Below are 27,144 nucleotides of genomic sequence, written 5' to 3'. Positions count from 1 at the left end.
ATTACCTCATCAGGCGGTGAGGGAGCTACACGAGCAGCAACACCTCAAACAGCGGGTCTGCCTCGCGCATGCGCAGTGCTGTGCTCCGTGCGGCGTTCTGCTGAAGGGATGAGGGCAGCGGATTCATGAACAACAGACCCAGATGCTGATGAGAGAAGTGCGGATACACGGGGGACGCATGGTGTCAGAGAATGCCACGGCAAGAATAGAGTTTCCGTTCATTTACTTGGAGGGAAGGCATCTTTGTGTCTTTGACTAGGCTGTTTGTTTTTGACTTGAAGACATAACTGCGGCTAATGCTGCATATCCTGACGTTACAATGCCAGCGGGGCTGAATGCGCAAGGCAGCGGTATACCTATCTCAGATCCGATGGGTAAGTACAAGGTCAATGGCATTCATTGCGCTCGCAGACCATTGTAGTCCCGCGAAAAACAATTAACGCTTGAATTTGATTCGAACATTCGTTTATTTGTGATCATTAATAAAAATAGGCAGACACGAGAGGGAAATAAACGTCCCGTAACCTACATTTCAGCATGTCTCGTCGGATGTCCCCAAGCGAATGTCGTACTTTCATCACGACTGATCGTATAAATAAAAACACACAGCTATATGTCCAATATGTCTGCCTTAAGTTCAAATGTATTTTGTTTTGTGACAGAAACTTAACATTACATCACCTACATTTATCTGGGTTTCTGGGTTGTACCAGTGCTTTATCAGCTGTGAATACTATAGACACAAGAGGTCAGATTACCCTAAAATAAAGATGACTAAATTGAGAGTGTTGCTCAAGGGAAGGGCGTGTTGTGCCGTGGCATCTCCCTATTACTCTATTGTCTTCCACAGGATCGTTTAAGAGGAGGAAAAGAAAGTCCATCATAGTAACAGTTATGCTCCTTATTGTCTCCATACTCATCTTGGTCTTTGGTCTGGCGGCTACAACCAGGACGCAGAACATCACTGTTGGTGGCTATTATCCAGGAGTCATTGTAAGTATGCTACCAATGTTGATAGCCTCGCATATAACAGACTGCAAACCATTCTCTCGGTCTAAAAATGGGTTGGTGATGTAAAGTACTGTGGGCATGCAGGAGAGGCCTCATGTTTAATTATTTTCCGCTTGGCCAACCATTATGGTGACCGGTGGCCATTACCTCATTACTGTAAGCTTGAACTGAGTGAACTTCTCCATTTATTATTAAACAGCCAGTATTATTTTGTTTAACACTCCTGCAAGCTTAAGTAACAGTACATTTTGTTCGAGTAACAGGTGTTTTCCTGGCATTCCATGGGGTCGGACTGTTTTGAAACCCTATAGGACATGGGCAGATTTCATATACAGTCCAAACCATATTATAAACCATACCACTTTGAGAAAGACAAAAGGCTTTGTGGGCATTAGAGATTTTCTGTGGGATCATAACTGATTGAGGCTGTTCACCTTTCAGAATTATCTTTTTTCATGGAGTTGCAACTGAGTTTCACCCTGTGATATTTTCAGCTCGGCTTTGGGTCTTTTCTGGGAATCATCGGCGCCCATTTGATAGAGAATAAGAGGCAGATGGTAAGCAGTTTTTCATTACACTGCTCATATCAGATTCTGTGCTCAGCCATTTCATCTTCCAAATGAAATTTCTATGCAAAAGATTCTCACAAACAAACACGCTCCCAAGAATCCACTGCTTGTTTTAGTTGTGTCATACTGGCAGAAATGGCTCGCAGGTTTGAGCTCGAATAGCAGGGCATGTCGCAGGCCTTGTGGTGAGAAGCACCCAGAAATAGCTCTGTGTAAGGGGAGCGGGATGGATGTCCAGGCAGGAATGTTCAGAAGCCGTTGCAGTGCAGAGGGAATAGGAGGTGCCACAATCCAAATAAAGAATGCATGAGGATGGCATGGCTGGCCAGATCATAGACACACTGGGACACTTACAGCTGGCCGAGTGCAGGATACACACTCCACCCTTGACTGGAAGTGCTTAGAGAACATGATGCAGGGTCCAGCAGTCTGAGAAAACTCTGGAAATAACCAGCTTTTGGTTTTTAAACTATGCACAACAAGGAAAGAAGTGTTATAATGTTTCTGCACTATTTGTAGATCCGTAATCGAATAAGCGAATTTGTTGAATTGAGCATGTCAAATCCTTTTGTAGAGACGGTCAGATGTTCCTCTTCTGATTTAAGCACAAGATGCTTTTTGGACTCTTTTCAAATCTTGCTGACGAATATGATCATCAGGGTTTACTCAGCGGAGATCGTAGCTTAAAAAGTTCTCCCAAAAGTCAAAATTGACTTGTTTTGTCCTCCTCAAGTAGTTATCAATCTTTCTGAGTTTCTTTCTACTGTTGAACACAAAAGAAGATATATTAAAAAAGGCTGAAAACCTGTACCTACTGACTTTAAGAGTAGGCAAAACACGTAGTATAAAAATTATGCTCACAGGTTTCCAGCTTTCTTCAATTTATATTCCTTTGTGTTTAACAGAAGAAAGAAACTTATATTTATTTTAAACAAGTAAAATGTAAGTAAATTATATATACTTAGAAGTTTTTACATATGTTTTTACACGGATAACAAATTATTATTAGTAAAATATACTAATATATTAGTTTAATATTGTAGATACACATCCGTTCCATATTTAAGGGTTCGAATGCTTAAAAAGGTGTATGCTTTATTTAATCAAAAAACAAGATGTACAGTAATACACTACTTGTCAAAAGTTTGAGGTAAATTTTTTTTCATGTTTTTTTTTTAAAGAAAATTATTCTGTGCATGAAGGCGACATTTATTAAATGTAAAAAAAAAAATTTAAACTTTTGCTATTTTGGGGTTTCTGCCTGGATTTTGCCTACCCAAATTCAAAAGCTTCCCAAATTTACATGCAGAAGTGTAAATGCAAAAGTTTGGTATCATTTTAAACAGTACTCTTTGAATTTTCATAAAACATTGTTAAAAGTGATTAAAATAATTGTAAACGTCTCCAAAAAAGGCGCTAATAATAATAATAATAATAATAACAATAATAATAATTATTATTAGAGTGAATTCTGAAGAGTGGCGCAGTAGGTAGTGCTGTTGCCTCACAGCAAGAAGGTTGCTGGGTTGCTGGTTCAAACCTCGGCTCAGTTGGCGTTTCTGTGTGGAGTTTGCATGTTCTCCCTGCGTTCGCGTGGCTTTACTCCGGGTGCTCTGGATTCCAAAGACATGCGGTACAGGTGAATTGGGTAGGCTAAAATGTCCATAGTGTGTGTGTGTGTGTGTGTGTGTGTGTGTGTGTGTGTGTGTGTGTGTGTGTGTGTGTGTGTGTGTGGATGTGGATGTGGATGTTCCCAAGAGATGGGTTGCGACTGGAAGGGCATCCTCTGCATAAAAAATGTGCTGGATAAGTTGGTGGTTTATTCCGCTGTGGCGACCCCGAATAAAGGGACTAAGCCGACAAGAAAGTGAATGAATTTATGACTGAAGACTGGAGTAATGAAGCTAAAATTCATCTGTAAAATCACTGAAATAAATGATTAAATTGAATGATATATGACTTTTGAACAGTTATTTTGTAGTGCAATAACATTTCACAATGGTGATGCGGTGGAGCAGTAGGTAGTGCTGTCCAAGAAGGTCGCTGGTTCAAGCCTCGGCTGGGTTAGTTGGCGTTTCTGTGTGGAGTTTGCATGTTTTCCCCATGTTCGCAAGGGTTTCCTCCGGGTGCTCCGGTTTCCCCCACAGTCCAAAGACATGCGGGACAGGTGAAATGGGTTGGCTAAATTGTCTGTAGTGTATGAGTGTAAATGAGTGTGTATAAATATTTCCCAGAAATGGGTTGCAGCTGGAAGGGCATCCGCTGCATAAAACATATGCTGGATAAGTTGGCAGTTCATTCTGCTGTGGCGACTCCTGATTAATAAAGGGACAAAGATGAAAATAAAATAAAGGAATTTTCCAAAAAAAAAAAAAAATGCAGCCTTGGTGAGCAGGAGAAGCTTATGTTAAAGCATTTAAAAATCACACTGACCCTAAACTTTTGACAGATAGCGTATGTAAAATATTATAAATATAAAGTAACAGTTTACAATTTCAGTTGATTTTTAAAAGCAAATCATTCCTGTGATGACAAAGCTTTATTTTCATCAGCCATTACCTCAGTGCCTCCAGTGTCATACGATCCTTCAAGAATTGTTCAAATGTGCTGATTTGGTGCTTAAAAATATAGTATTACCAGTTGTGCTGCTGAGTATTTTTGTGATAAATAATACATTGTTTTTGAATTTCTTGATGATTAAGAAGTGAATTTATTTGAAAATCTTCCATTATAATTATCATACAATTGTGATGCATTCCTGCCAAATATATTAATAAAAACACTAAAAACTTCCTATTTTTTGAATGTAATCTGTTTTATGATACATTATATTGTAAATAGAACAGCACGGTGGCTCAGTGGTTAGCACTGTCGCCTCACAGCAAAAAGGTTGCTGGTTCAAGTCCCAGCTGGGTCAGTTGGCACTTCTGTGTGGAGTTTGCATGTTCTACTTGTTCATGTAAGTTTTCTCGGGGTGCTCCAGTTTTCCCCACGGTCTACACACATGCACTTTAAGTGAATTGGGTTGGCTAAATTGTCCGTAGTGTATGAGTGTGTATGGGTGTTTCCCATTACTGGGTTGCAGCTGGAATGGCATCTGCTGTGTAAAACATATGCTGGATAAGTTGGCGGTTTAATCCACTGCGGCGACTCTTGATTTATAAAGGGACTAAGCCGAAGGAAAATGAATGAATATTATAAATAAACTAAGGTTTTTTTTTTGTTAACTTACAAGAAAACAAATTAGTCTCAGCCTTTTGGACTTACTCTGAGTTTTTCTTTAATTGGTGAAAAATAATTATTTAAAGATAAGGATTGATTTAGCTCAATTCAGGAAAGCAAAAAATAAAAAGACATCATTTATTGATCAGAAACAGCCATTTAAATGTTTTCCTTTTCTGTCTGTAATATACAATGCCACGAAACCGACGCCTCCACAAAGTGCTCTAGATTGCAGGCTGGATGGAGTGACTGGTATCTAAATGGCTGTTTGAAAGTCAGTGAAAACAACAAAGTACAATGGCTGTAAGGATGAATCCAGTGAGACCACACTATCCACATATCCCATAATAGCCACATCTACAAGATCTAAGACAAATAAACCACTTCAGTAGTAGTAGCAGTAGTAGTGTCCAGGTGTGAATGCACGTGCATGGAGCTACAGTACTACAGCAGGTGAACAGGCTGACATTGCTCTTTGCTTCCAGCTGGTGGCCTCAATTGTCTTCATCAGCTTTGGCGTTGTGGCTGCCTTCTGCTGTGCTATAGTGGATGGCGTTTTTGCTGCAAGACATATAGTAAGTGCTTTTCTACCATGTCACTGTATGTATTTCTTCAGTTAAGCATTGCAGTTAAAGCTCTGTCATGGCTGTTGTTGTTGTTGTTTCAAAAGGACCTCAGACCTCTATATGGTGGCCGATGTGAATATTACTCCAGTGGGACGGCATTTGATGTAGATGTGAGTTGTCAACCTGAGATAAGTTCTCTCACCCAACTTATGCCTGGTATTAAAGGGTAAAGTCTAGAAGGGATACAGCTGTGGATGCTAACATAAATATAGCATAATTATTGTGACACTGTACAACAGTAGTTAATATTTTTACAGGCGGCTTGGTGGCTCAGTGGTTAGCACTGTCACCTCACAGCAAGCAGATCGCTGGTTTTTCTGTGTGGAGTTTACATGTTCTCCTTGTGTTTGCGTGGGTTTCCTCCACAATCCAAAGACGTGTGGTACAGGTGAATTGGATTTACTAAATTGGCCGGAGTGAATGAGGAATAGTTGGTGGTTCATGCCACTGTGGTGACCTCTGAAATAGAGACTAAGCCAAAGGAAAATTAAAGCATGAATGAATATTTTTACAGTACTGTGAGGGTTGAGATTAGGGTTAGAGTAGGGGTAGATGTTAATAAAATACAGTTTAATGGGCAATTTAATAAATAATATGAATAATACTTTGTATAATTACTGTTTTTACATTACTGTGATGATATGGTTCAGGCATGGGGTAGGGGTAGATGTTATTAAATACAATTAATGGGTAAATTTTGCAAATATTAATAGAAATAATTGTTGTTAACTTCCGTTGGCAGCTGTATCCCTTCTAGATGAATCGTATTAAAGGGATAGTTCAGCCAAAAATAGACAATTTCTCTATTTATTTGCTCACCCTTAAATTTTTCCAAACCTTCATGGATTTCTTTATCCTCTTGAACACCATTGACATCCATCACAGGGAAAACAAACACTATGGAAGTCAATGGTAAAATATCTTCTTGTTTGCTTTAACACAGGGGTGTCCAAACAGGGCTGGTGTCCTGCAGATTTTAGCTTCAATATCCTCAACACTCCTGCAATGATGTTTCTAGAAAGCCTTGTAAGAGCTTGATTAGCTGGCCCAGGTTAGGGTTTGAACTAAACTTTGCAGTACACTGGCCCTCCAGGATAGAGTTTGGACACTCCTGCTTTAACAGCAGTAAGAAATGCAAACAGGTTTGGAAGTTTAGGTTGAAATTTCAGTTTTGGATGAACTGTCACTTTAAGATACTTTTTGATCTGTTTAACCTGTCCTCCAAAGTACATGACTATATAAGTTGTTTGTCACTTTTTTTTAAATACAAGAAGCTAAAAAATAATCACGGCATAATTTTCGGTCTGCATTTCTTGAGTGAAACCGCAGAAGTTTATTTATTTTTCACCACAAGGGACCGTGTACATTAGTCAGCTTTCATGAAGAACGTAAATGTACCCAAATTAGCCCAAAGATTAGTTTTCATTATTGGCCCCTTTGCCATATATTAAAGGCCATACTAATAAAAATACAAATTCAAACTTACAACAACACTCAAATAAACAATTTAAAACAACCACAACAATAACGATATCAATAAGCCACAATATTCAAAATGTCACAATAATAAGAAGCCATTTCTTAAAATTATACTTAAATGATTTAAGAGATTCATTCTCTAACAGATTGTGTTATCAAGTTTTACTGATGTGATGCTTTAAAAGAAAAACAAGCTTGACCAAAAAACCTTTTTCTGAGTGGAATAATACAATCAGCTCTAGTGGCACCCTGACCCGAGACACTCTGTTTTCTACAGACTTAAACTGGAAAAAGTCAGATAGACGAGGAAGAACGGAACTGTGTATAATCTTGTAAACTACACAACCATTTTTAAACTTAATGATGTTTTCCCAACTAAGCAGGCTATGGGTATGCCCATACCGAATATGCGCACGCAGAATTTCGCAGATTTCCACAGATTTTTAACCCATTATTGATTTAGTTTCTTTACTTGTGTAAATGTATGTAAACTTATATTTGTTCAGTTTTTAAATTAATTTCAGTATAATTATTGACTAATATGAAAATGTTCATTTGATTTATTTACAATACAGTTTGTGAAATAATATTTTCTGTCTTTTAGTAGATATCTTATATGAGAGACTTGCTTTGTTAACCAAATAAAGTGGATCTAATTGGATTTGAATTGTAACCATTAAATAAAAGTTAAATTATTTTTTTTATTTCATATATTAAGGTTTTAGTTATACACAGATACACAGATTTTTAACGAAATTCTCTGTAGAAATAGCAAAAAATGTCCCCAGATTCTGTTTGGCCCTAGCTATGGGTTTTTAAAATAGTAAACAGTTGGACACAGATGCAGAGAGAGTAAATCAAATAAATGAATGATATTATCTTGAAAGTGACAAGGTATCAATAAGCAATAAAGGATTTCCATATATGATTTTCTTATTTATTGTGGTGTGAGCGCTTAGTTTTTGGCAAATCAGTGTATATGTTACAGTAAACAGTATAGAGTATACAGTATAGAGATTAATAGAATTCAGGCTTTCATGTCTCAAATTTCCAGAATGTATTATGCTGTAACAACACATTCCCAATCTATATACCACAGCAAAATGGGTAACTAAAAACAATCAAAACGTACTTCAATTTATTGAAAATTATATAAGGGACACTCAAACTGTCTAAGGGACTTTTGTGGTTTTATTGAGAATCAAATCAAGTTCAATTCTTACAGTGAAAAGTCTTTGCTTATATTTGATTCATTTCTATATTTTTTCAAAAACATTTGTATAGAATTTTCAGTAAAATGAAGTTTGAGTTTTCCTTTTGGTTAAACACAAAAGACAATATTTTAAAAAATGTTTAAAACCTGTATGTACTGTCCTTTATAGTAGGAAAACCAAATACTATGGAAGTCAATGCTTTTTTTTTAAATAACAGAAGAACACATTCCCAACAACACATTCCCATTCTCTATACCCCAGCAGAATGGGTAACTAAAAACAAACAAAAAGTCCTCAAAATGATCGAAAATTATATACAAATATTTTTGAAGAATTATAGAAATGAAACAGACTTAAAGCAAAGACTCTTCACTGCAAGAATTACACTCAATTTTATTTCTCAATAAAGCTACAAAAGTCCTTCAGTTAGGAGCATTTAGGGATTTTGTCATTGTCTTGTTTTGTTTGATTAATAATGGTGAGCACAATCAACAGCAGGAGTTTAGCCCTCTGCCATTTTAAGAGACATGCGGATCCAATTTTACGCATGCATTTTTATTCTCAACTCTTTATCTTCATTTGTTACAATGAACAGTTATGTGAAAAATGACTAGGCACCATGTTTGGACACATTTTTGCCTTTATTTAACCAATTAGGTGTGTAGCTTAAGATAAAATATAACTTTACATGTCTGTGTTCTGCTCCATCCTTAATGCTGGGCGTATGCAGTGAACAGAAGTTCTCTTTCGCTCTTTTAAAGCATGAATAAATCTAATACACCTAATTAAATCAGAATGTTCCATGCTGCTAAGATTTTACTGATTTCCATGTGAAATTGGGCGAATGAATAAATGTGCACTCCTGGAAAGGGGCAGGATTTGAAACATTAATACGTTTTTTCTTGATTGTTGTTGTGTTTTATAAGTGTTGGCAGCCAAAATCAATGTTTTTTTTTGGATTGATTAATTGTGGCTTGTTAATTTCCAAAAATGTTATTAATTTTATCAAACCATTAGAACTACCACGTTTTATTCCATAACTAACAGAAGATAAAAAAATTGTGGTTAACAGTTGCATAAAAAAGACAGCCTTTCGATTTTTTTTCTATTGTATTGTGATCCCTGGGGTGATTACAGCATATTAAAGACACCGCAATAGCGTCAGATGCAGCAGATTGATTTAATGGCACCTGGTTAAACTTTCTGACACCTTTACTGCACTCACATACATAAAAACAAATCAACAAAGAATAGTCTTGGACCTATTTGTGTGTATGCATCATTGCGTGCAAGTTTGTATGCTTGTAACCACCTCAGAGGATAATGGGGGTCCTGAATTGGCATTGTTATTTTGGAGGTTGTGGGTTGAAAAGCTTGGGAACCCCTGCTTTAATGGAAGGGTCTATGAGTGGATGTGTGGGGTTTTTCAGATCTTTGAGTCATATATTGGAAAATAAGCTTGCAGACTTTATATATGAAAACAAAAGGACAAATCTGAAAACAATATGGAGAGCCTAGAGCTGTACGATGAATCAAAAAATAGTTTTGATTTTGGCCACCAAAGAATTATATAAAAAATATAAACATGACAAAATGATAATTGTGGAGCTGCGCATCGATGGATTTGCTCTTCAGTGTTTGGACTTTCAGCAGTGAAAATTAAACTGACCTAAACTGAACCTCAACTCTGAAAACTGGACTGACACAGCTTCAATCTACTTGAACGTCTATATTAAGCTGCTTCGACACAATCTGCATTGTAAAAGTGCTAAAGAAATAAAGATAAATCGAACTGATTTGAATTATTGTCAAATCCTGCCCCTTTCCAGCAGTCCACGTTTATTCTCAGCCCTAGTTTTTTTTCTCTGATAGTCAGAAATCTATGAGAATTTCTTTGGGTTTGTGTTAGAATCACGACCATGGCTTTTTAACACTTTTTTTTTTTTTAACAATTTTAAGATTTCCACAGACATGGCTAATGTACTTAACCAACAAGTCCCATAATATTTAAAGGGATATTTCACACAAAAATTAAAATTTACTCACCCTCAAGTGGTTCCAAACCTTTAAATTTTCTTTTCTGTTAAACACAAAAGTAGAAGATAATTTAAAGAATGTTAGAAACCTTTAACTATTAGGAAAAAACAAATAACATGAATGTCAATGGTTACAGGTTTCCAAGATTATTCAAAGTTAAGGGTGAGTAAACGATAACAGAATTGGTAATTTTGAGTGAACTATCTCTTTGACAATTGTGTCAGGAGGCAGAGAGTATAGATTATTTTGCCTTCAACTGTATAAAGCCCTGGTCAGATCGTACAATTTTGTCACAAACTCGGTACGATTACCATGATGTATGGTGTCAGTGGGAGTTGTAAACGACTAATGGGTGTCGTGACACAAGATTCAATTCTTTCTTTTAATTGTCTAATTTTGTCCCTGATCTTTATGACGAGTTCTGTCACTTGGGTGACACTAGGAACTCATAATTTCTCAGTTACATCCGCGGATGCTGCAATTAATTTGTGAGTCATGTATTCAAAAAAAATAGGCTGCGTATTTACTCAAAGGTATTAAAGTGTTTAAAGCTATTTTATCTGACAGACTGGCACAAATATGCAGACATCTCCATTCTCACAATGAGTTTCTGAGTTCTCTCAGAGTTCTCTCTTTCGACCGAGTTTGTTCCTCTGAGGTAATCTGGAAACATGTTCAGTGCTGCGAATAAATTGTAAAAACCTTGCTTGCTTATTTAAATTACGTGATTAAACCAATTAAATTGAAACTCACTGGCAATGGAAGGCATTAAAAATGAAAACAGGTTAATATAAGTTTATCTGAAACTGTATATTTCACTTTTGTTTTATTTAGGCTAGATTTTATTTTATTTAACAAACCAGTTCGTGTTTTGGTGCTGAAGAATATAGCGAACTTGTTTTGAAGCGCTTCACCTCAGATGTTATTCGTTATTCTTGTTCATATAGTTCAAAGATATTTTTTCCAAGAAAAATATGTGAATTCGATTTTTTTTTTTTGTCCTTCCACTACTTAGCTGTGGCGGTGGATGATTTGTTTCGCTCAGTGGAAAATAAGTATTTAATTAATTTTTTACTGTAATTGTATCACAAACCTCTGTCATTTTTTTAATATGTTATTATTTTGTCTTGAGCATCGGATTTTCCTTGGTGCTGATGTACTTTCATTTTCTCCATCTCACTCGCGGAATGGCTGGAAAATATGGCTTACATTTAGATTTAAAAGAAAATATCTCAATATTAAAAAGGAAATATACGTTTGATCCTATTAATGTCATAACAAATGCCCTTAAATAATGTAGCCTTGTTGTCAGCAAGCATCGGTGTTGATTGAGATTGACATAAGATGTAAAAAACATTGAAATTAATAAGATAAGAAATATTGTTTTAGCAACACTTGTGACTACTTTGGGAATAACGCTAAATAATAAAAGATGTAAACAGGTGTAAATCTGATAGTTATTAACTACTACAATTGAATCCCATTTAGAAATCTCATTTGTCTTGCAGGTCCACTGTCAAACTGGATCTCGGGTCTCGTGTAACCTGCGTGTGAAGAGCAACACCTGCTACTGCTGTGAACTTTACAACTGTGGCAAGTATGTGTGTGTGAGCATGTCCCATTCGGATACATCCCTCCTAGGATATCTTCTGCAAGCAGCCAGATCAGATTTTTTTAAAAAGTATATAGCAACAACTAAGCTATCTTTGTTTTACCTTGGTTTATATTTGCTTGTATGGTGTATGCTTCAATCCCTGAAATTCAGCTCTGTTCGAAAGAACGTTTGTGTTTATTTATGTTTCAGAGAGCATCCTCTTATGGGACTTCAGAATAAAGATGTTTTGAAAAAATTTAGGAAATCCTCCATGATTTGGAAGTAGGTCTTTCCACTTTTAGCCCTTCAATGACATTGACAGCCCATTATATGTTGTTGTTAATCTCTGGAGTGCGGCTGCGTATGGTCGCTGCACATTCATGTCATGATAAAGTGAACTGTAGCGTTCTCTGGTTCCTGTTTTACAGGTGAGGAGAGACTGTAATAATTTAGATTAAGTGTCTTTGATGACAGTGAGTGTATAAATAAAGAGACTGGATATATTTATCCATTTCATGCTCTTCTTAAGAGTGATGTGCACTGGTATGCTGATGGTTTTGTTAAGTTCTTATGCATGAATCCCTGTTCTGTCATGCTTCTCCTCTTTTGTTGCTCCTCCTCTCACCAATACGTGTGCTATTTCTTCTTTATGGATCTCTTGCGATAATCTGTTTCTCTGCTCGTCATCTCAGCCGAGTGGAGCTGCGAGGAGGGTATCATGAGTACACAGAGGTGCGGAGCTGCCAGGATGTTGTCCACCTTTATCACCTGCTGTGGTCTGCTACTATCCTCAACATAGTGGCTTTGTTTCTGGGCATCATCACTGCAGCCGTGCTCGGGGGCTTCAAAGACATGGTGAGATTAAAATGCAATACAAACGATTTGTCAAACTATTAGTCAGAGAAGAGGCAGTTTATGAGCATCTACAGTTGGGTTCCATGGAATTCCTACATTTTGTGCTAACACAAATGAATTAAGTTACCTTAATTTTTTTTACAATTGAGGTAATTAATTGTAAAAAATACAATTAAAATTAATTTATTTAATTATTTTCATTTCATAAAAACGTGATTCTGTTAAATACAATTTTAAATAACTCTGGAAGTGGTCAAAAGCATACAAGCTCAAACCACATTCATTTTCAATTTTTTTATACATCAGCGTTGATCAAATCTATCTCAATACCTGGTGTAAACTGTTTTTTTGTACGCTGCCTGACAAAAGTCTTGTCATTAATCCCAGTTGTACGAGCAAGAAATAATATCTTGACTTCTATTTGATCATTTGGAAAAGTGGCAGAAGGTATATTTTTATGATGAATCATCTGTTAAACTGCATCCCAATCATCACAAATACTGCAGAAGACCCACTGGAACCCGCATGGACCCAAGATTTTCAGTTGAATTCAGTATGGGGGTGTGCGAGAGATCTGCAGAGTGGATAGCAACATCAACAGCCTCCACATAAAAGTTCCTGAAAGCAAAGAAGGTCAAGGTGCTTCAGGATTGGCCAGCCCAATCACCAGATATGAAGATTATTGAGCATGTCTGGGGTAAGATGAAGGAGGAGGCATTAAAGATGGATCCAAAGAATCTTGATGAACTCTGGGAGCCCTGCAAGAACGCTTTCTTTGCCATTCCAGATGACTTTATTAATAAGTTATTTGAGTCATTGCAGAGATGTATGGATGCAGTCCTCCAAGCTGATGGAAGTCATACACAATAGTCATTCTTTTTCCACTGCACCATGACTTTATATTCTATACTGTACATTATTTCTGTTGAGTGACTCTTGTCAAGCAAAGTCTGACCTTACTTTCCTAATTAAATAATTAAAAATCAAGGCATGATCATATTTTATTTTGGTAAAATAAGTGTAATCTAGAGGCCTTGGCCTTTCATATAAGCCGCTTGGGATACCAAATGATCAACTAGAAGTCAAGATATTATTTGTTGTTCCTAAAACTTGGATAGGCGACAAGACTTTTGTCAGATAGTGTATACTGTAGCTGCATTTAGCTTGAATTCGGAGAATCTGTGACATACATAAGGTCTGTGTTTTTAAGATGCCGACAGCAGCACCAGATTCTTGTGAGCCGGAGCCTCTTCCAATCCCTCCACCACCAGAGACTCCTGGACCCACCACCTCCAACAACTCCTTCTACAACACTGCCCCCTGCTTGCCTCCATACACTGCCTATGACCTTCAGGTAACTGCATTTGCTTCAAGCTTTTTTTATCTTTCAGAACTGCTTAATTCTTCATGGCACTGATTCAACAATGTCTATACTGATATAATAGCACCACACAGTCACTGCAGAGTTATTTTTTTATCTCCACATCCTTGATGAAATCTCTCATTCCACTAAATCCCAAAGGTGCTCTATTGGATTTAGATCTGGTGACCGTGAAAGATATTTGAGTATAGTGAACTCATTGTCATGTTCAAAGAGCAGTTTGAGATTATTTAAGCTTTCTGTCATGATGCTTTATCCTGCTGGAAGTAGCTATTACAAAATGTGGTCATAAAGGGATGGACATGGTCAGCAACAGAACTCAGGTAGGCTGGGAAGTTTAAACAATGCTACCATCGAGTCCAAATTGTGCCTAAAATCTCCACGGTCTGTATGTTTTCATCTTGTTTACACCAAATTATGATAGCAACATCTGGATGAAACTCATATTCATCTTCTTTTGACCAATTTTGAGCAAACTGAAGACTCTACGTCTCTTTTAAGGGACTGTTTCTTATGGATTTATTAATCATTCTTACTGTTTAGTGAACGCAAACTGTCATAGTTTATTGAAGATGCAAACCCATTACTGCACATCAGCTGCCACCTTCAGCAAACCTATTACGTGCAGCATGATGACTTTCATGAACATTTATGAGCGTCAAAAGTGGTGGATTTGTTCATCAAAAGATTTCACTGTGTGTCACTGCATATCAAATGACGTAAAATAATACAAAGCTATAGAACTAAAGCATTCTCCATTGTACAGAGTGAGAGCGCTTATCTTCTTTTAAACTGAACAGTCGTATCATCAATGACATAAGCGTGCTTGGGCAATGTGAGTGTGGGCTGAGGGAGAGAGGGGAGGTGGGACAACCGCACCTGAGCACAGTTCAAGACCCTTAGAGATGCTCTTCTGCAGACTTCAGATGTAACAACTAGATTTATGAGTTTGTGTCACTTATTTATCATCTCCAGCCAGTCTGATCATTCTTTTCTGAACGATAGGATCAAGATATCTTATTCCACAGAACTGCCACCAACTGGGTATTGTCTGTTTTTTAACCATTTTCTATATAATAAACACTAGAGATCCGCAGTTTCTGAATTACAACATGCATCGTACAATGTTGATTAAATCTACTTTCTCTCCAATCTTCTTGACCATGTTTACATACCCAAATGCATTGAGTTGCCCGTCATGTGATTGGTTACCCAGCTAACAGGGAACATTCTAACAACATTCCATAATGTTCATTGAAAGTTGTGTAAATGTTAGCACATAACGGTATTAAACTGTTTTTTGTTATTCGAACATTAAAATATAATGTGGATGAAATCCAATGTTATAATGACATTTTTAAATAACCTACTAAGAACATTAATATAACGTGACTGAAATGTATTGAATAACATTATTATTAGTGGTGTAACAGATCACTAATCTCACGGTTCACATCACATTATTGTTTTTTAGACACGGATCGGACCATTTTACAGATCAGCCAAAAAAGGGAGGAGACAAGTGTCATTTTTTTCCCATTTATTATGAAAACAGCACTGCAAGACACTTTTGGTTTTAACAAACAGAACCTAGAACCTGTCATTTTATTAAACATAAAATTAAGAAAAAGTAAATTTAACTTAATTTATAAATTTAACATTATAATTTGTACAGCCTGTATTTATTTTTAGTCTCATTTTCAATAAATGATTCAGTTCTTCACTTGTAAAACGTCATGTTTCATTGCTAGATGATCGTTTTGGAATAATTATTCAGTGGCATATTTTTGACGGCTGGTTGTCCCTACCTGTTGGTTAAAAAATGTAATTGCTGCCTACACTTTCATTTTTGAACATCAAGTTAAATACATATGGTGGTGATTTTAATCTTTACCATAAACATCAGTGATTATATCTAAACTCTAATCTGTTATCCAGTACTTCTGTGTTATTTGACTGTTTGTAACTTCATAACTAGGCCCACACAGAATCTGCGCACGCAGAAATCTACAGAATTGTAGCCCATCATTGAGTCTATGTATCTACTTGTGTAAAATGACAGTTATTGTTTTTTTAAATTATTAATTTCACTAATATTATTGTGATATAATAATAGTAATATTAAAATAGTCATATGATTTGTTTACAATAGAGTTTGTAAAGTAAAATTTTCTGTCTTTTAGTAGATATATTATGAGAAACTTGTCTTGTTTACCAAATAAAATAAGTGGATCTAATTGGATTTGCATTGTAAACATTGTATACAAGTTAAAAATGTATTTTTTTTTATTTCATACATTTAGTTTTTAGTTGATACTCCTAAAATCATTCCATGTAAATCCACAGATGTTTTACAAATTTTTTTTGCAGAAATAGAAAGAAATGTCTGCAGATTCTGTCTGGCCAAACTCATGACTAACTCCAAATACTAAAGACTGAATCTCTCTTGATTTTTACTTTTTTTAGATTTGAGTGCAGTGATTTGAAGTATTAATAAACATATGCAAATCACCATCATTTATAATTTATGTTGCATGATTGTTGAGATCCCAATCTTTTATTGATTAATCATGTAGCTTACACTAAATGTTAATGGCTGAACAAGTAGTGACCGAAAACACCTTTAATAATCTAAGAAACCCACCACATCCCGAATAACCTACCACAACTTCTTCCGTCATGGTTATATTTTACCAGAAAGCCTAAATGCTTTCATACATGTGATTTGAATGACACAAGAGGCAATCATTCTTGCCATCCTTACAAATTTAGTAAAGTAAAATAAAGTATTAATCCGCAGGTCATGTGTGTATCGGAACCGTAGGTTGTGATCTGTATGAATTACATTACACCATTAATTATTATAACCAAAATGTAACGTCAAAACCTCATCAAAATGCAAGGAAAAAGAATTATTTAACTTAATGGGAACATTAAGGGAACGTTTAAAGAACCTACAGTTGTTAGCTGAGTAACTTTGTGAAATCATTTCCATGTTAAGCATCTAACCATAGTTTTGGCTGAATGTTTTGATTTAATGTGTCTTTGCAGGGTGCCAGCTTCTTTCCCGACTCTTCAGGCTTGTCTGACGATTCCCAGTCTGGAGCCAGTCACATGTGGCCAAATATGATCCCTCCTCGTTATTCTCCTCCTTATTACCCACCCGACGAGAAGCCCCCGCCATACAGCCCTTAAGGGGACCAGTCTGACCAAGACATTTTCCTGCCGAGACGGAAGTGGCAGTGGGCATTTTTTGATATTAGTGTTCCACGTCATTCTCCTGAATGCAGCGGAGGCTCACCCGAGCGGCAGGCTAAGTATAGAGAGACCACAGCATTAACCACAGGCATTCGTCATCAAATACAGCAGATGTAATATGCAACATTAATCCTTGACAAGATTTGCTCAAGCCAACAAACCCGATTGTGTAAAATATCCATGATATATAGCCTCAATGCAAGAGGACGACGTGTAGTAACGGACTACGAGACTGTTCACAGATAAGCCTTAAAACGTGCGTCCGCTTCCAGTACAGCTCCTGTTATTGGTACCGTCTGTGGGTCTCCTACTTGTGATTTCCTCCATCACACGAACCTTTCTCCCTTCCAAAGTGGCACAAAAGTGTTTTGTCGTGGCCTCTGCTCTCTCGGCACGAGGATGAGTCTCATATCTTATATCTTGCAATTGATTTGCACTTTATTGTCTTCAGAATCTACTGTATTCACACAGTTCTAGAAATTTTAGAGTTATTTTTAACTGTTTCAGGCAGCTAGATTGCAAAGAACTGTACATACGTTTAGGCTGAAACTGATTTTCTTTTCCTTCTCCTGAGCGCTTTGGTAGGATCTACGAGCTCTCCCGTAACATGTGCATCACAATCATGTCACAGATTCGTCTTCTGTGACAACATCTTTGCTTGACTTACGCAAAGTAATAACCTCCACGAGAGGATTTTCGATTTGTACATCTTGCATTTATCAGCTATTTTGTGTCGTTTCTGTCTTAAAGTGACAGGATTTATCGAATGTAAAAAAGGAGGCTTAGCTTTATTAGTAACCGTTATGGATTTTAACACTTAATTGTTCAATGCGTAATAGTAATAACACAACATCTTTCCACGTTGCAAATATGATATCAATGTGCAATGCTGTACATATACTGAACAATCAAACTGCCTTCTAGTAACACAACACAACTGAGTCTTAAGACTTGTAGTGTTCTCCTCTTTTGTCTGTTAGTGCGTTCACTGTGAATGTCAAGTCACTGTACTTTTCGTGCTCGATTTATATCAACAACAGTGTCCTTTACTGGAGTGAAGAAGAGATTTTACAACAAATTCAATTGTTTGGATGACTTCTGGATGCAGCTGGTAAAAACCCTAGTCACATGCTACTAGTATAATGAAAGATCTTTCCCCTCGATTGTTCGTTTTGGAGCATATTCATGTGACATTGTTTACCTTCGATGTTGAAAATCTTCAAATGAAGACTGATGTAGACTTTTTATTTTTAGCTTCGTTATCTTTTATCCTGCGTCATGCGGAAGCTGCACATTGCAGATTATGTTCATATAATAACATTCGCTGACCGCTATACAGAGACAGGAATGCTCATAACATTGACTGGTCGTTATCATACGTTCATGATGCTCTTGGAAATAAAAGAAATACATGTGTACTTTCTTCAAAGTTTTATTTCATTCTATACCGCACTGAGACCTAATAATAAATAGGTTACAAAATGGAAGAAACTGGTAAGACGAAGGTCTGTAGTACTATGTACATGATTATTGTTGCTATTGTTAGTTTTGACTCTCGCTGTATTCACAGATTCTTCTCGCAGCAGACAAAGCTAAACTACCTGATAAATCTATGCTAAAAAAATAATCATTTTTTTAAAAAACAGAGTATGTACAAAATATTCGACTGGAGAAGGAGAGTTCCTGTGTGTTATTCTTTACAGTTTTTTGAAAGAGCGTTTCTCTTCACGTCACAGAGTTCATATTGTCCGGGAAAACAGGATATATGGCCAGCATATACATACAGATAATTCATGAACAGGTGATGTTTTACATACTCCATCCATCTTAAATCCTGCTGACAATCAACTTAGTGACTATAAATACAAACATTCAAGGGCTTGTCATTAACACTGATCTATCTAGTGCCGAACAATCAACTACAAAAACACGATGTGACAATTAAAATGTTAGCATCTTATTCAGACGGGAAAATAATTGTAGTATGACTTCACTGATACATCTGATGGTGGATTTACGTAACATTCCCAAACAGCATTTACACATTAAAGTTATGTAACTGTAAAAAATAAGCATAACAAATTGCAGCCTGTTCTTGATCCCGAATAATTACATCCAGTGTGGTTGGACAGTCTGGAAAAATAAAATGGAATCGAAAATATTAAAGGTCAGCGCTACACAGATCTAATGCAGCCTTACATAAAATATGTATAATCTACTTAGTCGTATTATCTGACGAAGCATTATTAAGATTCAATAATGGACTGTGAAACTCAACTGTAATCCAACGCTGAGTAATACATGATGCTAAATACACATTAAAGCACCCTAAAACAGCTTTCACAGAGTCAATGGAGTTGAGTTTTCAAATGAATGGTCCAGAGAACCATATGGAGGCTTGTTTCTGCCACAGAATAAAAAATATATAGTAAACAAAAGAGAACTTAAATCTCTCATTTTACAATTCTGACTTTCTTGCATTAAACTCAGACTTTTCATAAATATGAGTTTACAGTATATTGTTATGTTTTAATATCTTGCAATAGTGTGTGTGTGTATATATATATATATACATATATATATATATATATATATATATATATATATATATATATATATATATATATATATATATATATATATATATATATATGCATACAATAGTTCTGTCTGGCTGATAGCCATGCAATATTCTGCAAATAACAGCACTCGTCCAGCCTCTTTACCCTTCAAAGTTGTTTTACTCCACCCACATCCAGCGACAAGCAGAGGAAGCTCTACAGTTTGACAAATATTTATGCTATTGGGCAACATAATGTATTTTTGAGGCTTCATTAGTCAAGAAGGTAGTTGTTTAAATTGCAACTATGCAGTTTATTTATAAGGATAGTGCCTATTTTAAAATATTTATAATTTTGGAGATTCTGTGCATCGGACGCCATCACCCTGTCATACTGAACAGACCACAGAAAGTGACGATTGATGTTCCACCACATGATGGCGACAGAGACCACATAATAAGTCTTTAGAGGGAGAAAAACTCAGCATCAGCTGAAGAAATCGTTATAAATCAGGTAAGTGACATTCTGAGTCAATCGCTCCCTTTTGTATTTTGTAGTGCTGTATTTATTCTACAGAAACTGGAAGTGTTTGTTTTGCTTTGGCTTTTATGGTGTTAATTGGTGATATCCTGATTACAACAGAGAAATACTGGGAAATCTCTGTAGACTGACAGCATTTCATGCCGTTCAGCCTTATAATCTTAAAATGTGAGCAAAAATCTGCAGTTTTGTCATCACTTTAGACATTACGCTAGAGAATCATTCAAATACTAGCTCTAAAGTGACGTTTGTGAAGTAGCAACAGTTTCTGCTGTTCCGATGTCAGCTGTAGATGTGAATAAGTGGTGGAAAAACGTAGTTCCTCATACAAAAGGGTTTTTGAGTCTCCATGTTTGATTTTCTTTTTTTATATACACGATTTTGCCTTTGAACTGTTGTATAAACGCAATATCACACCCATAGCGGTGCCAACACATGCCTCTCACCAGCACCGATATATACAGCCATAAAGCACTGCTACTCATGTGATATTGCTCATATATATCACATTCTATGTTTATATATTATCTCAGAAATACACACTCACAATTGTGAGAAATAAAAGTCCTACTTTTGAGAAAGAGTTCTGTTTATATCAGAAGTCAAGATAGAACTTTTTATCATGCAATTCATACTTTTTTTCATCAGAACTGTCAGTCTTTAACAAAGTTTATGTTCATATCACAATTTCAAGATATAATTTTACAGTTCAGAAAATATGTACAAATTGCTTGCATTTCTAACCCAGTTCTGAGGAAAAAAGGCCAAATGTTGAGAAGTCTTTAATTCAGAAAATTGCAAGAAATTTTCTTTTTTTTATTACTCATATTTTTATAATTGTGACTTTTTCTGATCAGAATTGTGAGATTGTATTAAAATAATGAGATATAGACTTGCAATTGCAATAAATAACAAAATTATTGTCTAAAAACTATATAAAATTATTATAACAAAAAAGTCATAAGCCTTGTCCCAATTTGGAATAAAAAAGTCAGAATTGTGAGATACAAATTATTTCCTGCAATTCTGAGTTATTTTCTTGCTATTCTTCTCCCTCAGAAATTCAGACTTTTAAGGTAAAAAAAATTCTATATAATCAAATACAAACTCGAAATTGTACAAGAAAATTTTCAGAAAGAGTCAGTCACTTCATCACTAGTTTATCCAGCTACAGAAACAGGCCTCCACAGAAGAGCAACAACAACCTGTCTTTCAAATAAAACACAAAGAAATGAAGAAGGCACCTGAGCCAGATCGCTGAGCAAGTGTGCTCAGTATGTCTCTGGTATAACAAACTCAAATTCATTCCTGGCCGGGGCATTTATTTGGTCGACAGGCTGTGGAGGTGGAGCAGGGCGAGCATTTTGTCCTTCCGATTCTACAAAGATGTCATCCCAGTTCAGTGCTTTGCTTTGGTTAGATGGAAGTGGCTGGTTGGTACAGTGCTCCTTTTCCGAGTTTACGTATTGGATTGTCCCGTCTTCACCAATCACCGGACTTCCCCCTGACTCGTCAGAAACAAACGAATATGGTTTGAACTGCACCGTTTTACAAGGCAGCAGCCGATACAAGTTGTTGGCCGAGTCGTCTTTCTCTTTCCTTCCAGAAGGGTCTTGGTTGTGCGCTTGCTTGCAGTGGGTGGACAAAATCTGATAATTGAGAAACATCTCGTTGCACAGTAAACACTGGTACCGCCGTTCCCCCGTGTGACTGATTTCGTGTTTGGTTCTGTACTCGGCCAGGGCGAATACCTTGTTGCAGTAATGGCACGGATACTTTCGCTCCCAAGAATGAGTGTTAAAGTGCCGTCTAAGGCTCGTCAGGCAAACGTACGGGCGTTTACAAACAATGCACACGAAAAATGTCTTTCCGTCCATGATAATTTCATAGTGATCCTCCTGATCTGGCTTGAATTTCTTCTTTGATTTTGGTGAGAGACTGGCTGTGTTGGGAGAGTCGGGTTGTATTTGGGACTTGCAACCTGGAGCTGCTCCCTCCCCGGGATCGTCTTTGACAGGAACGATGTCGTAGGTGTTTTCACCTATGTTGGCATACACTTTACAACCCGGCGATAGAGAATCAATTTCCGAGGCTTTGTCTAATGTTATTGTCTTCTTCACCGAAAGTGCTGGGATTACGTTGGTTGGTCCGTTACTGCTACTACATGATGACCTTACATCCGACAGTGTGATCTTCCCAGGATGATCAGGGGAGTGCTCTAGCAGGACCTTTTTCTTTTGGACACCGAGGACTTCGATGTTGTCTGAAGGCAGCGAGACGTTTTGAGGATCTGAAGGGACGCTGTCTGGACAGGCTGGGGGTTTGGGATTGCTATTTGAGCCTGTTCCTACTGGTGAAGTGAGAATACTGCTACTGTTTTCAGTACTTGAAAGGATCACAACGTCTGGATCAAGGTTATTTTGGAGTGATGCGTTTCTTTCTGACGATTTCTTTTCTTGGGGTATTGAGCTTTTAGAGGCGACTCCTTCCTCATTTGTGACTTTCTGTTTTTTAGTTTCTGGTGTTCCTTCGATATTTTTATGAACATCTGATATTTTAGTCTTTTGAGCTTGCGGGGCTTCAGTTTTTGACACAAACAGGACATCATCGCTGTCTGAGTCCTCTTTTTCTGTATTTGCACCAGTCATGTTGAACTCCTCGGCAGACAGTGAGAAGGTCTCAGTAATGATGGGCATATTCACTCCTCCATCCTCAGGTTTCTCTGGAGAGCTGACAATGTTGTTGTCGCCGTCTTTGGACAGGCCGGGTAATCCCTTGACTTGTGCTAGCGGGATCGCTAAATTAGCTATGAACGTCACACCCAGAATTTGACCGGCGTTAATTAGGTCTTCAAGTCTGTCAGATCGAACTCTGAACATTTGAGAAGTGTAAATGTAATTAAGGACCATGTCGAATATGTCTGCCTTTATGAAGTTCAGCTCTACAACTTTTCCAGCGACGGAAAACAGTTGTCGGAAGTAGGTGCTTGAGGCAGACAGGACACATTTGTGTGCCCTGAACTTGCGGTCTTGCACGACTATGGTGACATCACAGAATAAACCGTTGTGGCGCTCATCGTTGATGTTCTTCAACAGTGATCCTGGATACTGAGTGTCCACTACTGATATCAGCTTCAGTTTCGACATGCCTGTGGGGGGAAGAGTAAGTATAATAAAGTAATATGTACTTTCATTTATTTAACTTAGACGTGCAGATATTCGAGACAACAACAATACACCCATGGGAATAATATTGCAAAATACTATTGCTCATATTACAGTGCTTCCCACTAGGGCAGTGCGCTTTGGGGAAAATATTTCATTGCAATTTTTTTGACCAATATTGCAATTTCGATTTGATTTGCGATTTAATTTTGTAGTCAAGCTTCAGCTCAATATTCTGTTTCGTAAGTTCTTACTGCTAAAATGTAGTGAGTGTTAGTTAAAAAAAGGAACTGAAAAGATATTAACTTACTTAAACATTTATTCAAATGTGTTGTTAAATATTCAGAAATTGAACACTCATCTTTCTCTAGATCAAACAGTAAACACAAATAAAATAACTTCCTTTCTGTAAAAAAAGGAGAAAGTGTAGCTTATACAAACAAAAAAATAATAATTGTAAAAATACAGAACACTCAGCAAACTAATATGGCTGATAAAGAGCTTTTCTGTAGCTTATATTGTCTAAAACAAAATAATTATCCCAGATGCTACACAAAATATGATGACGTTAAACGTACAGCTGTGGTACTCCAAAATGGCTAAAATAGGTGCAAGACAGAAGTGTCTATCTCCTATCCTGCATTTAGATTAGTTTTTTTTTTTTAATCTGTCTTTGATCACTCCATTGAAAGGCACCGTGTCTTTAGTGAGGTAGTGCATTATGTGCATGCAAGCGAAATACACATGAAGTTATCAAAACATTAAACTTGAATTTTTTGTGACTTTGAAACCAAAATATTTCCATATTACTGATGTCCTGTTTTTCTTTGATATTAATTTTCTTCTGAAGCGGCAGACCCCATCATCCCACTCATCCACGCTTTCCTGTTTGTTTGGGGTTTTTTGTGGGCGTTCCACATAGTTTGGTTGCCGGCTTGCCGCCCAGGTATATAAACGGCTGCCCAAGTATATTTGGTGGTCACACATGAATAACACTATTATTATCATTCGTTAACACTTTTTATGTATCCTCCTAAAAAAACTCAAACATTCGCGATCGATTAACCAGTGGAAAATCTTCTCTCGCTCTTCATGTTTCTGCCTGGCTTTTGCTTTCATTTTCTAAAGTTGCTGTTATTATTATGTATTTTTGCATTACCCTCTCACAGCTGATTACGCACGCACAGCGACGAGAAATAAATTAAATGATTAATTATTTAATTAAGGCCTCAGATAAACTTTACTATATTTTTGAAAAGAACAAACTGACATCTATACTGGCCGCAAAACATTTTTGTACACCATTAGACATGGTTAATCAACTAGTTTGCCTTATTTACACAATCTGCACTTTTTATTCGTGTAATTATAATTTTTTGCAATATTGTATATTTTCATGTATTTTTTCTGTTATTTATTTCTTATTTGCTGTATATTTTATTAATTTAATGATGTTAATATATTGCAAACTTTATACACATCTAAAATGCTTTGGCAATACTGTTCAAAATATCATGCCAATAAAGCAACTTTAGAGAGAGAGAGAGAGAGAGAGAGAGAGAGAGTGCACATGGCTCCTAAATAGCATAAAAATAAGAAAAAAGTGGATTTCTTTTATTTCAATGGCCTGTTTTAATAACTTTAACCTATTGAAAAGAAAAGATGTCGTAAAACAAAAATTGCAGTGTCTTAATAAATAAACATTTAATTAAAAGTTAATTTTTTTTTCTGTTTGTTGCATGTAGTTGACAATTTCTGCTTTGGGTAAAAGTTGTGTTTCATTCCGGCTACCACCGCAAGTTTATTTTACACTTGTGGAAAGCACTGTTTTATGAATTATTATTTTCAGAATGCTTTTGAAGAGCGTAAGATTATTGTATTATTACAGCACCAAATGCTTAAAGCCTAGGCTTTTAGTTGCAAACATAAACATGTAAATCACGTCAATCTGGCCTGCAACATGACATTTACAGAATATGAAGTTTTTCTACTAACTCCTGTGTGTAGGCTCAGAAAATATACTTTTATAGTGTTGAATAAGTTCTTTCCATTGCCTTCAACGTGAATTAACTTAACATAAACATAGGAGGCTAAAAAAATATTTAGGAGATTTCAGATGGCATATAGAGGTTTTTGCATCTGAACTCTTCATATGTTCTTCATAGTCTTTATAGGCCTGTCACTTGTCAACACTCTAGTTGTTGTCTAGTTGTAAACTAAATTGATGATGAAAGCTACCTGTAAATCATTTATTAAATTTTAATTCATAGATTCTTAGTATGATAAAAAAATGTTATATGCCTAGTTTAAACATTTACAATTAAAGCAAGATTACATTCTTTACAGTGCAAGTACTTATTTAACTAAATGTATTTACTATTTGGTTAACCTCAGAATGAGAACTAACATGTAATAATGTATAATTTCTTGTTATAACACTAGTATCTACAGAAAACGTGTAACAAATAAGGTTACAACGCAAAATACAGTTTTAAAACAGTAAACAACACCCGTACTTATTTCAATTAAGAAAGAGATCTACTAACAAACATATTTTATGGTATAGCAATTAAAAAATTAAGCATATTTGTATTATATTTTCTTTCAAGTCAAACATTCTACCGATATTTTCTTCTAAATTTTACAGCAACACATTTTAGCATCTGCATATGCACGCTAGCTGGCTAATTGTACAGCAACAAAAGACATGCACACAGACACATGCGGCTTAAAAAGTAATATTAAACTAATGTTAGGTCTAGTTTGGCGTGCCTAAATAAAATACTATTGCGGTGAAACTGGCGCGATCACAGTGTGAAGTGGTGGACAGCGGTCAAAGTGAAAACAAAACAAATGGCTCAATTCACTCTCCTTCCTGGTTTGGCGGCAGCGCGCGGCCTATCTAGTTATGTGATGCGCCGCAACGCGTATGTGAGCCTATAAAATCAGAATTAAAGTTTTAATCTCTCACGTTAACAGAAATGCATGCCCAAAATAGTATACCTGCAGAGCGACCCGTACAAATCCACAAGTCGCTTCACTAAGGATCAATATCTGCAGAGACAACGTGTTTCTGTTGCCGTGGAGAAAACAACGAGCTCGAGTTCCTTGTGCGAGTCTCGGGCACGCGCCTCTGCCAGCCGACCGGTGGCGCGCATGACATTCTGACAGACGTGTGAGGAATGATAATGAGCCCAGAAGAGACTATTGAAAATGTACTTAGATCTATTACAAGTATAAATATATGCTTAGAGAAAACAAATACACAATGCACTGCTATAAAACCGTTTAAAATAAATAAAAATAAAGCATTCAGATATTCTGAATTTCTTATCATATTTTACTAATTTAAAAACACATTCCCTTTTCATGTCTTATCCGTGAAAAAGAAATCTTTTATAAATGAAGAACATTTAAACAAGTTTTTTTTTCTTATTAATATTTACCCTCATTATAAATCTGAGTCACTTATGAAAGATGCAAACTTAATAGTTGTTTGGAATTACCACTTTATAATTATTGTTTATATACACACACACACACACACACACACACACACACACACACACACATATATATATATATATATATATATATATATATATATATATATATATATATATATATATATAT

At 36.3% G+C, this 27,144-nt stretch overlaps 2 protein-coding genes across 9 annotated transcripts; one reads left to right on the top strand and one right to left on the bottom strand.

The window, feature by feature from the left end:
* Nucleotides 1–74: 74 nt before the first annotated feature.
* Nucleotides 75–18,669, top strand: tmem255a (transmembrane protein 255A). Of its 7 annotated transcripts, none has more exons than XR_012389875.1 (10): nucleotides 75–374; nucleotides 851–993; nucleotides 1,506–1,568; nucleotides 5,288–5,377; nucleotides 5,473–5,538; nucleotides 11,667–11,755; nucleotides 11,937–12,034; nucleotides 12,445–12,607; nucleotides 13,818–13,961; nucleotides 17,040–18,669. XR_012389875.1 is itself a non-coding variant. In XM_005173288.6 (10 exons), exons 1-10 carry the CDS (start codon nucleotides 320–322, stop codon nucleotides 17,181–17,183), a joined length of 1,029 nt encoding a protein of 342 aa, XP_005173345.1. In that variant the 5' UTR covers nucleotides 75–319; the 3' UTR covers nucleotides 17,184–18,669. The 7 variants fall into 7 exon arrangements, 6 of the variants coding, with proteins under 6 accessions (XP_005173345.1, XP_073778192.1, XP_001922588.3 ...); XM_005173288.6 differs by having other exon boundaries at nucleotides 11,963–12,034; XM_073922091.1 differs by having other exon boundaries at nucleotides 1,453–1,568; nucleotides 11,963–12,034.
* On the bottom strand, nucleotides 18,665–26,643 carry zbtb33 (zinc finger and BTB domain containing 33). 2 transcript variants are annotated; one of them, XM_005173251.6, is made up of 3 exons: nucleotides 26,515–26,643; nucleotides 21,592–23,495; nucleotides 18,665–19,379 (listed from the first exon to the last, which is right to left on the bottom strand). In XM_005173251.6, exon 2 carries the CDS (start codon nucleotides 23,491–23,493, stop codon nucleotides 21,619–21,621), a length of 1,875 nt encoding a protein of 624 aa, XP_005173308.2. In that variant the 5' UTR covers nucleotides 23,494–23,495; nucleotides 26,515–26,643; the 3' UTR covers nucleotides 18,665–19,379; nucleotides 21,592–21,618.
* Nucleotides 26,644–27,144: the final 501 nt, after the last annotated feature.

The sequence above is a fragment of the Danio rerio genome, chromosome 14 (assembly GCF_049306965.1).
Source record: "Danio rerio strain Tuebingen ecotype United States chromosome 14, GRCz12tu, whole genome shotgun sequence".
In the NCBI taxonomy this organism is placed as follows: Eukaryota; Metazoa; Chordata; class Actinopteri; order Cypriniformes; family Danionidae; genus Danio; species Danio rerio.
The sequence above is the reverse complement of the archived record's forward strand: the minus strand, read 5'-3'. Positions and strand labels throughout refer to the sequence as shown.

Bases quoted from the DNA above. Each gene is read 5' to 3' on its own strand.
- tmem255a (XM_021481217.3), top strand. From the start codon at position 320: ATGCCAGCGGGGCTGAATGCGCAAGGCAGCGGTATACCTATCTCAGAT. The intron at 12,608-13,817 runs GTGAGATTAAAA...TGTGTTTTTAAG, and splicing joins TCGGGGGCTTCAAAGACATG to ATGCCGACAGCAGCACCAGA. The intron at 13,962-17,039 runs GTAACTGCATTT...GTGTCTTTGCAG, and splicing joins ACACTGCCTATGACCTTCAG to GGTGCCAGCTTCTTTCCCGA.
- zbtb33 (XM_005173251.6), bottom strand. From the start codon at position 23,493: ATGTCGAAACTGAAGCTGATATCAGTAGTGGACACTCAGTATCCAGGA.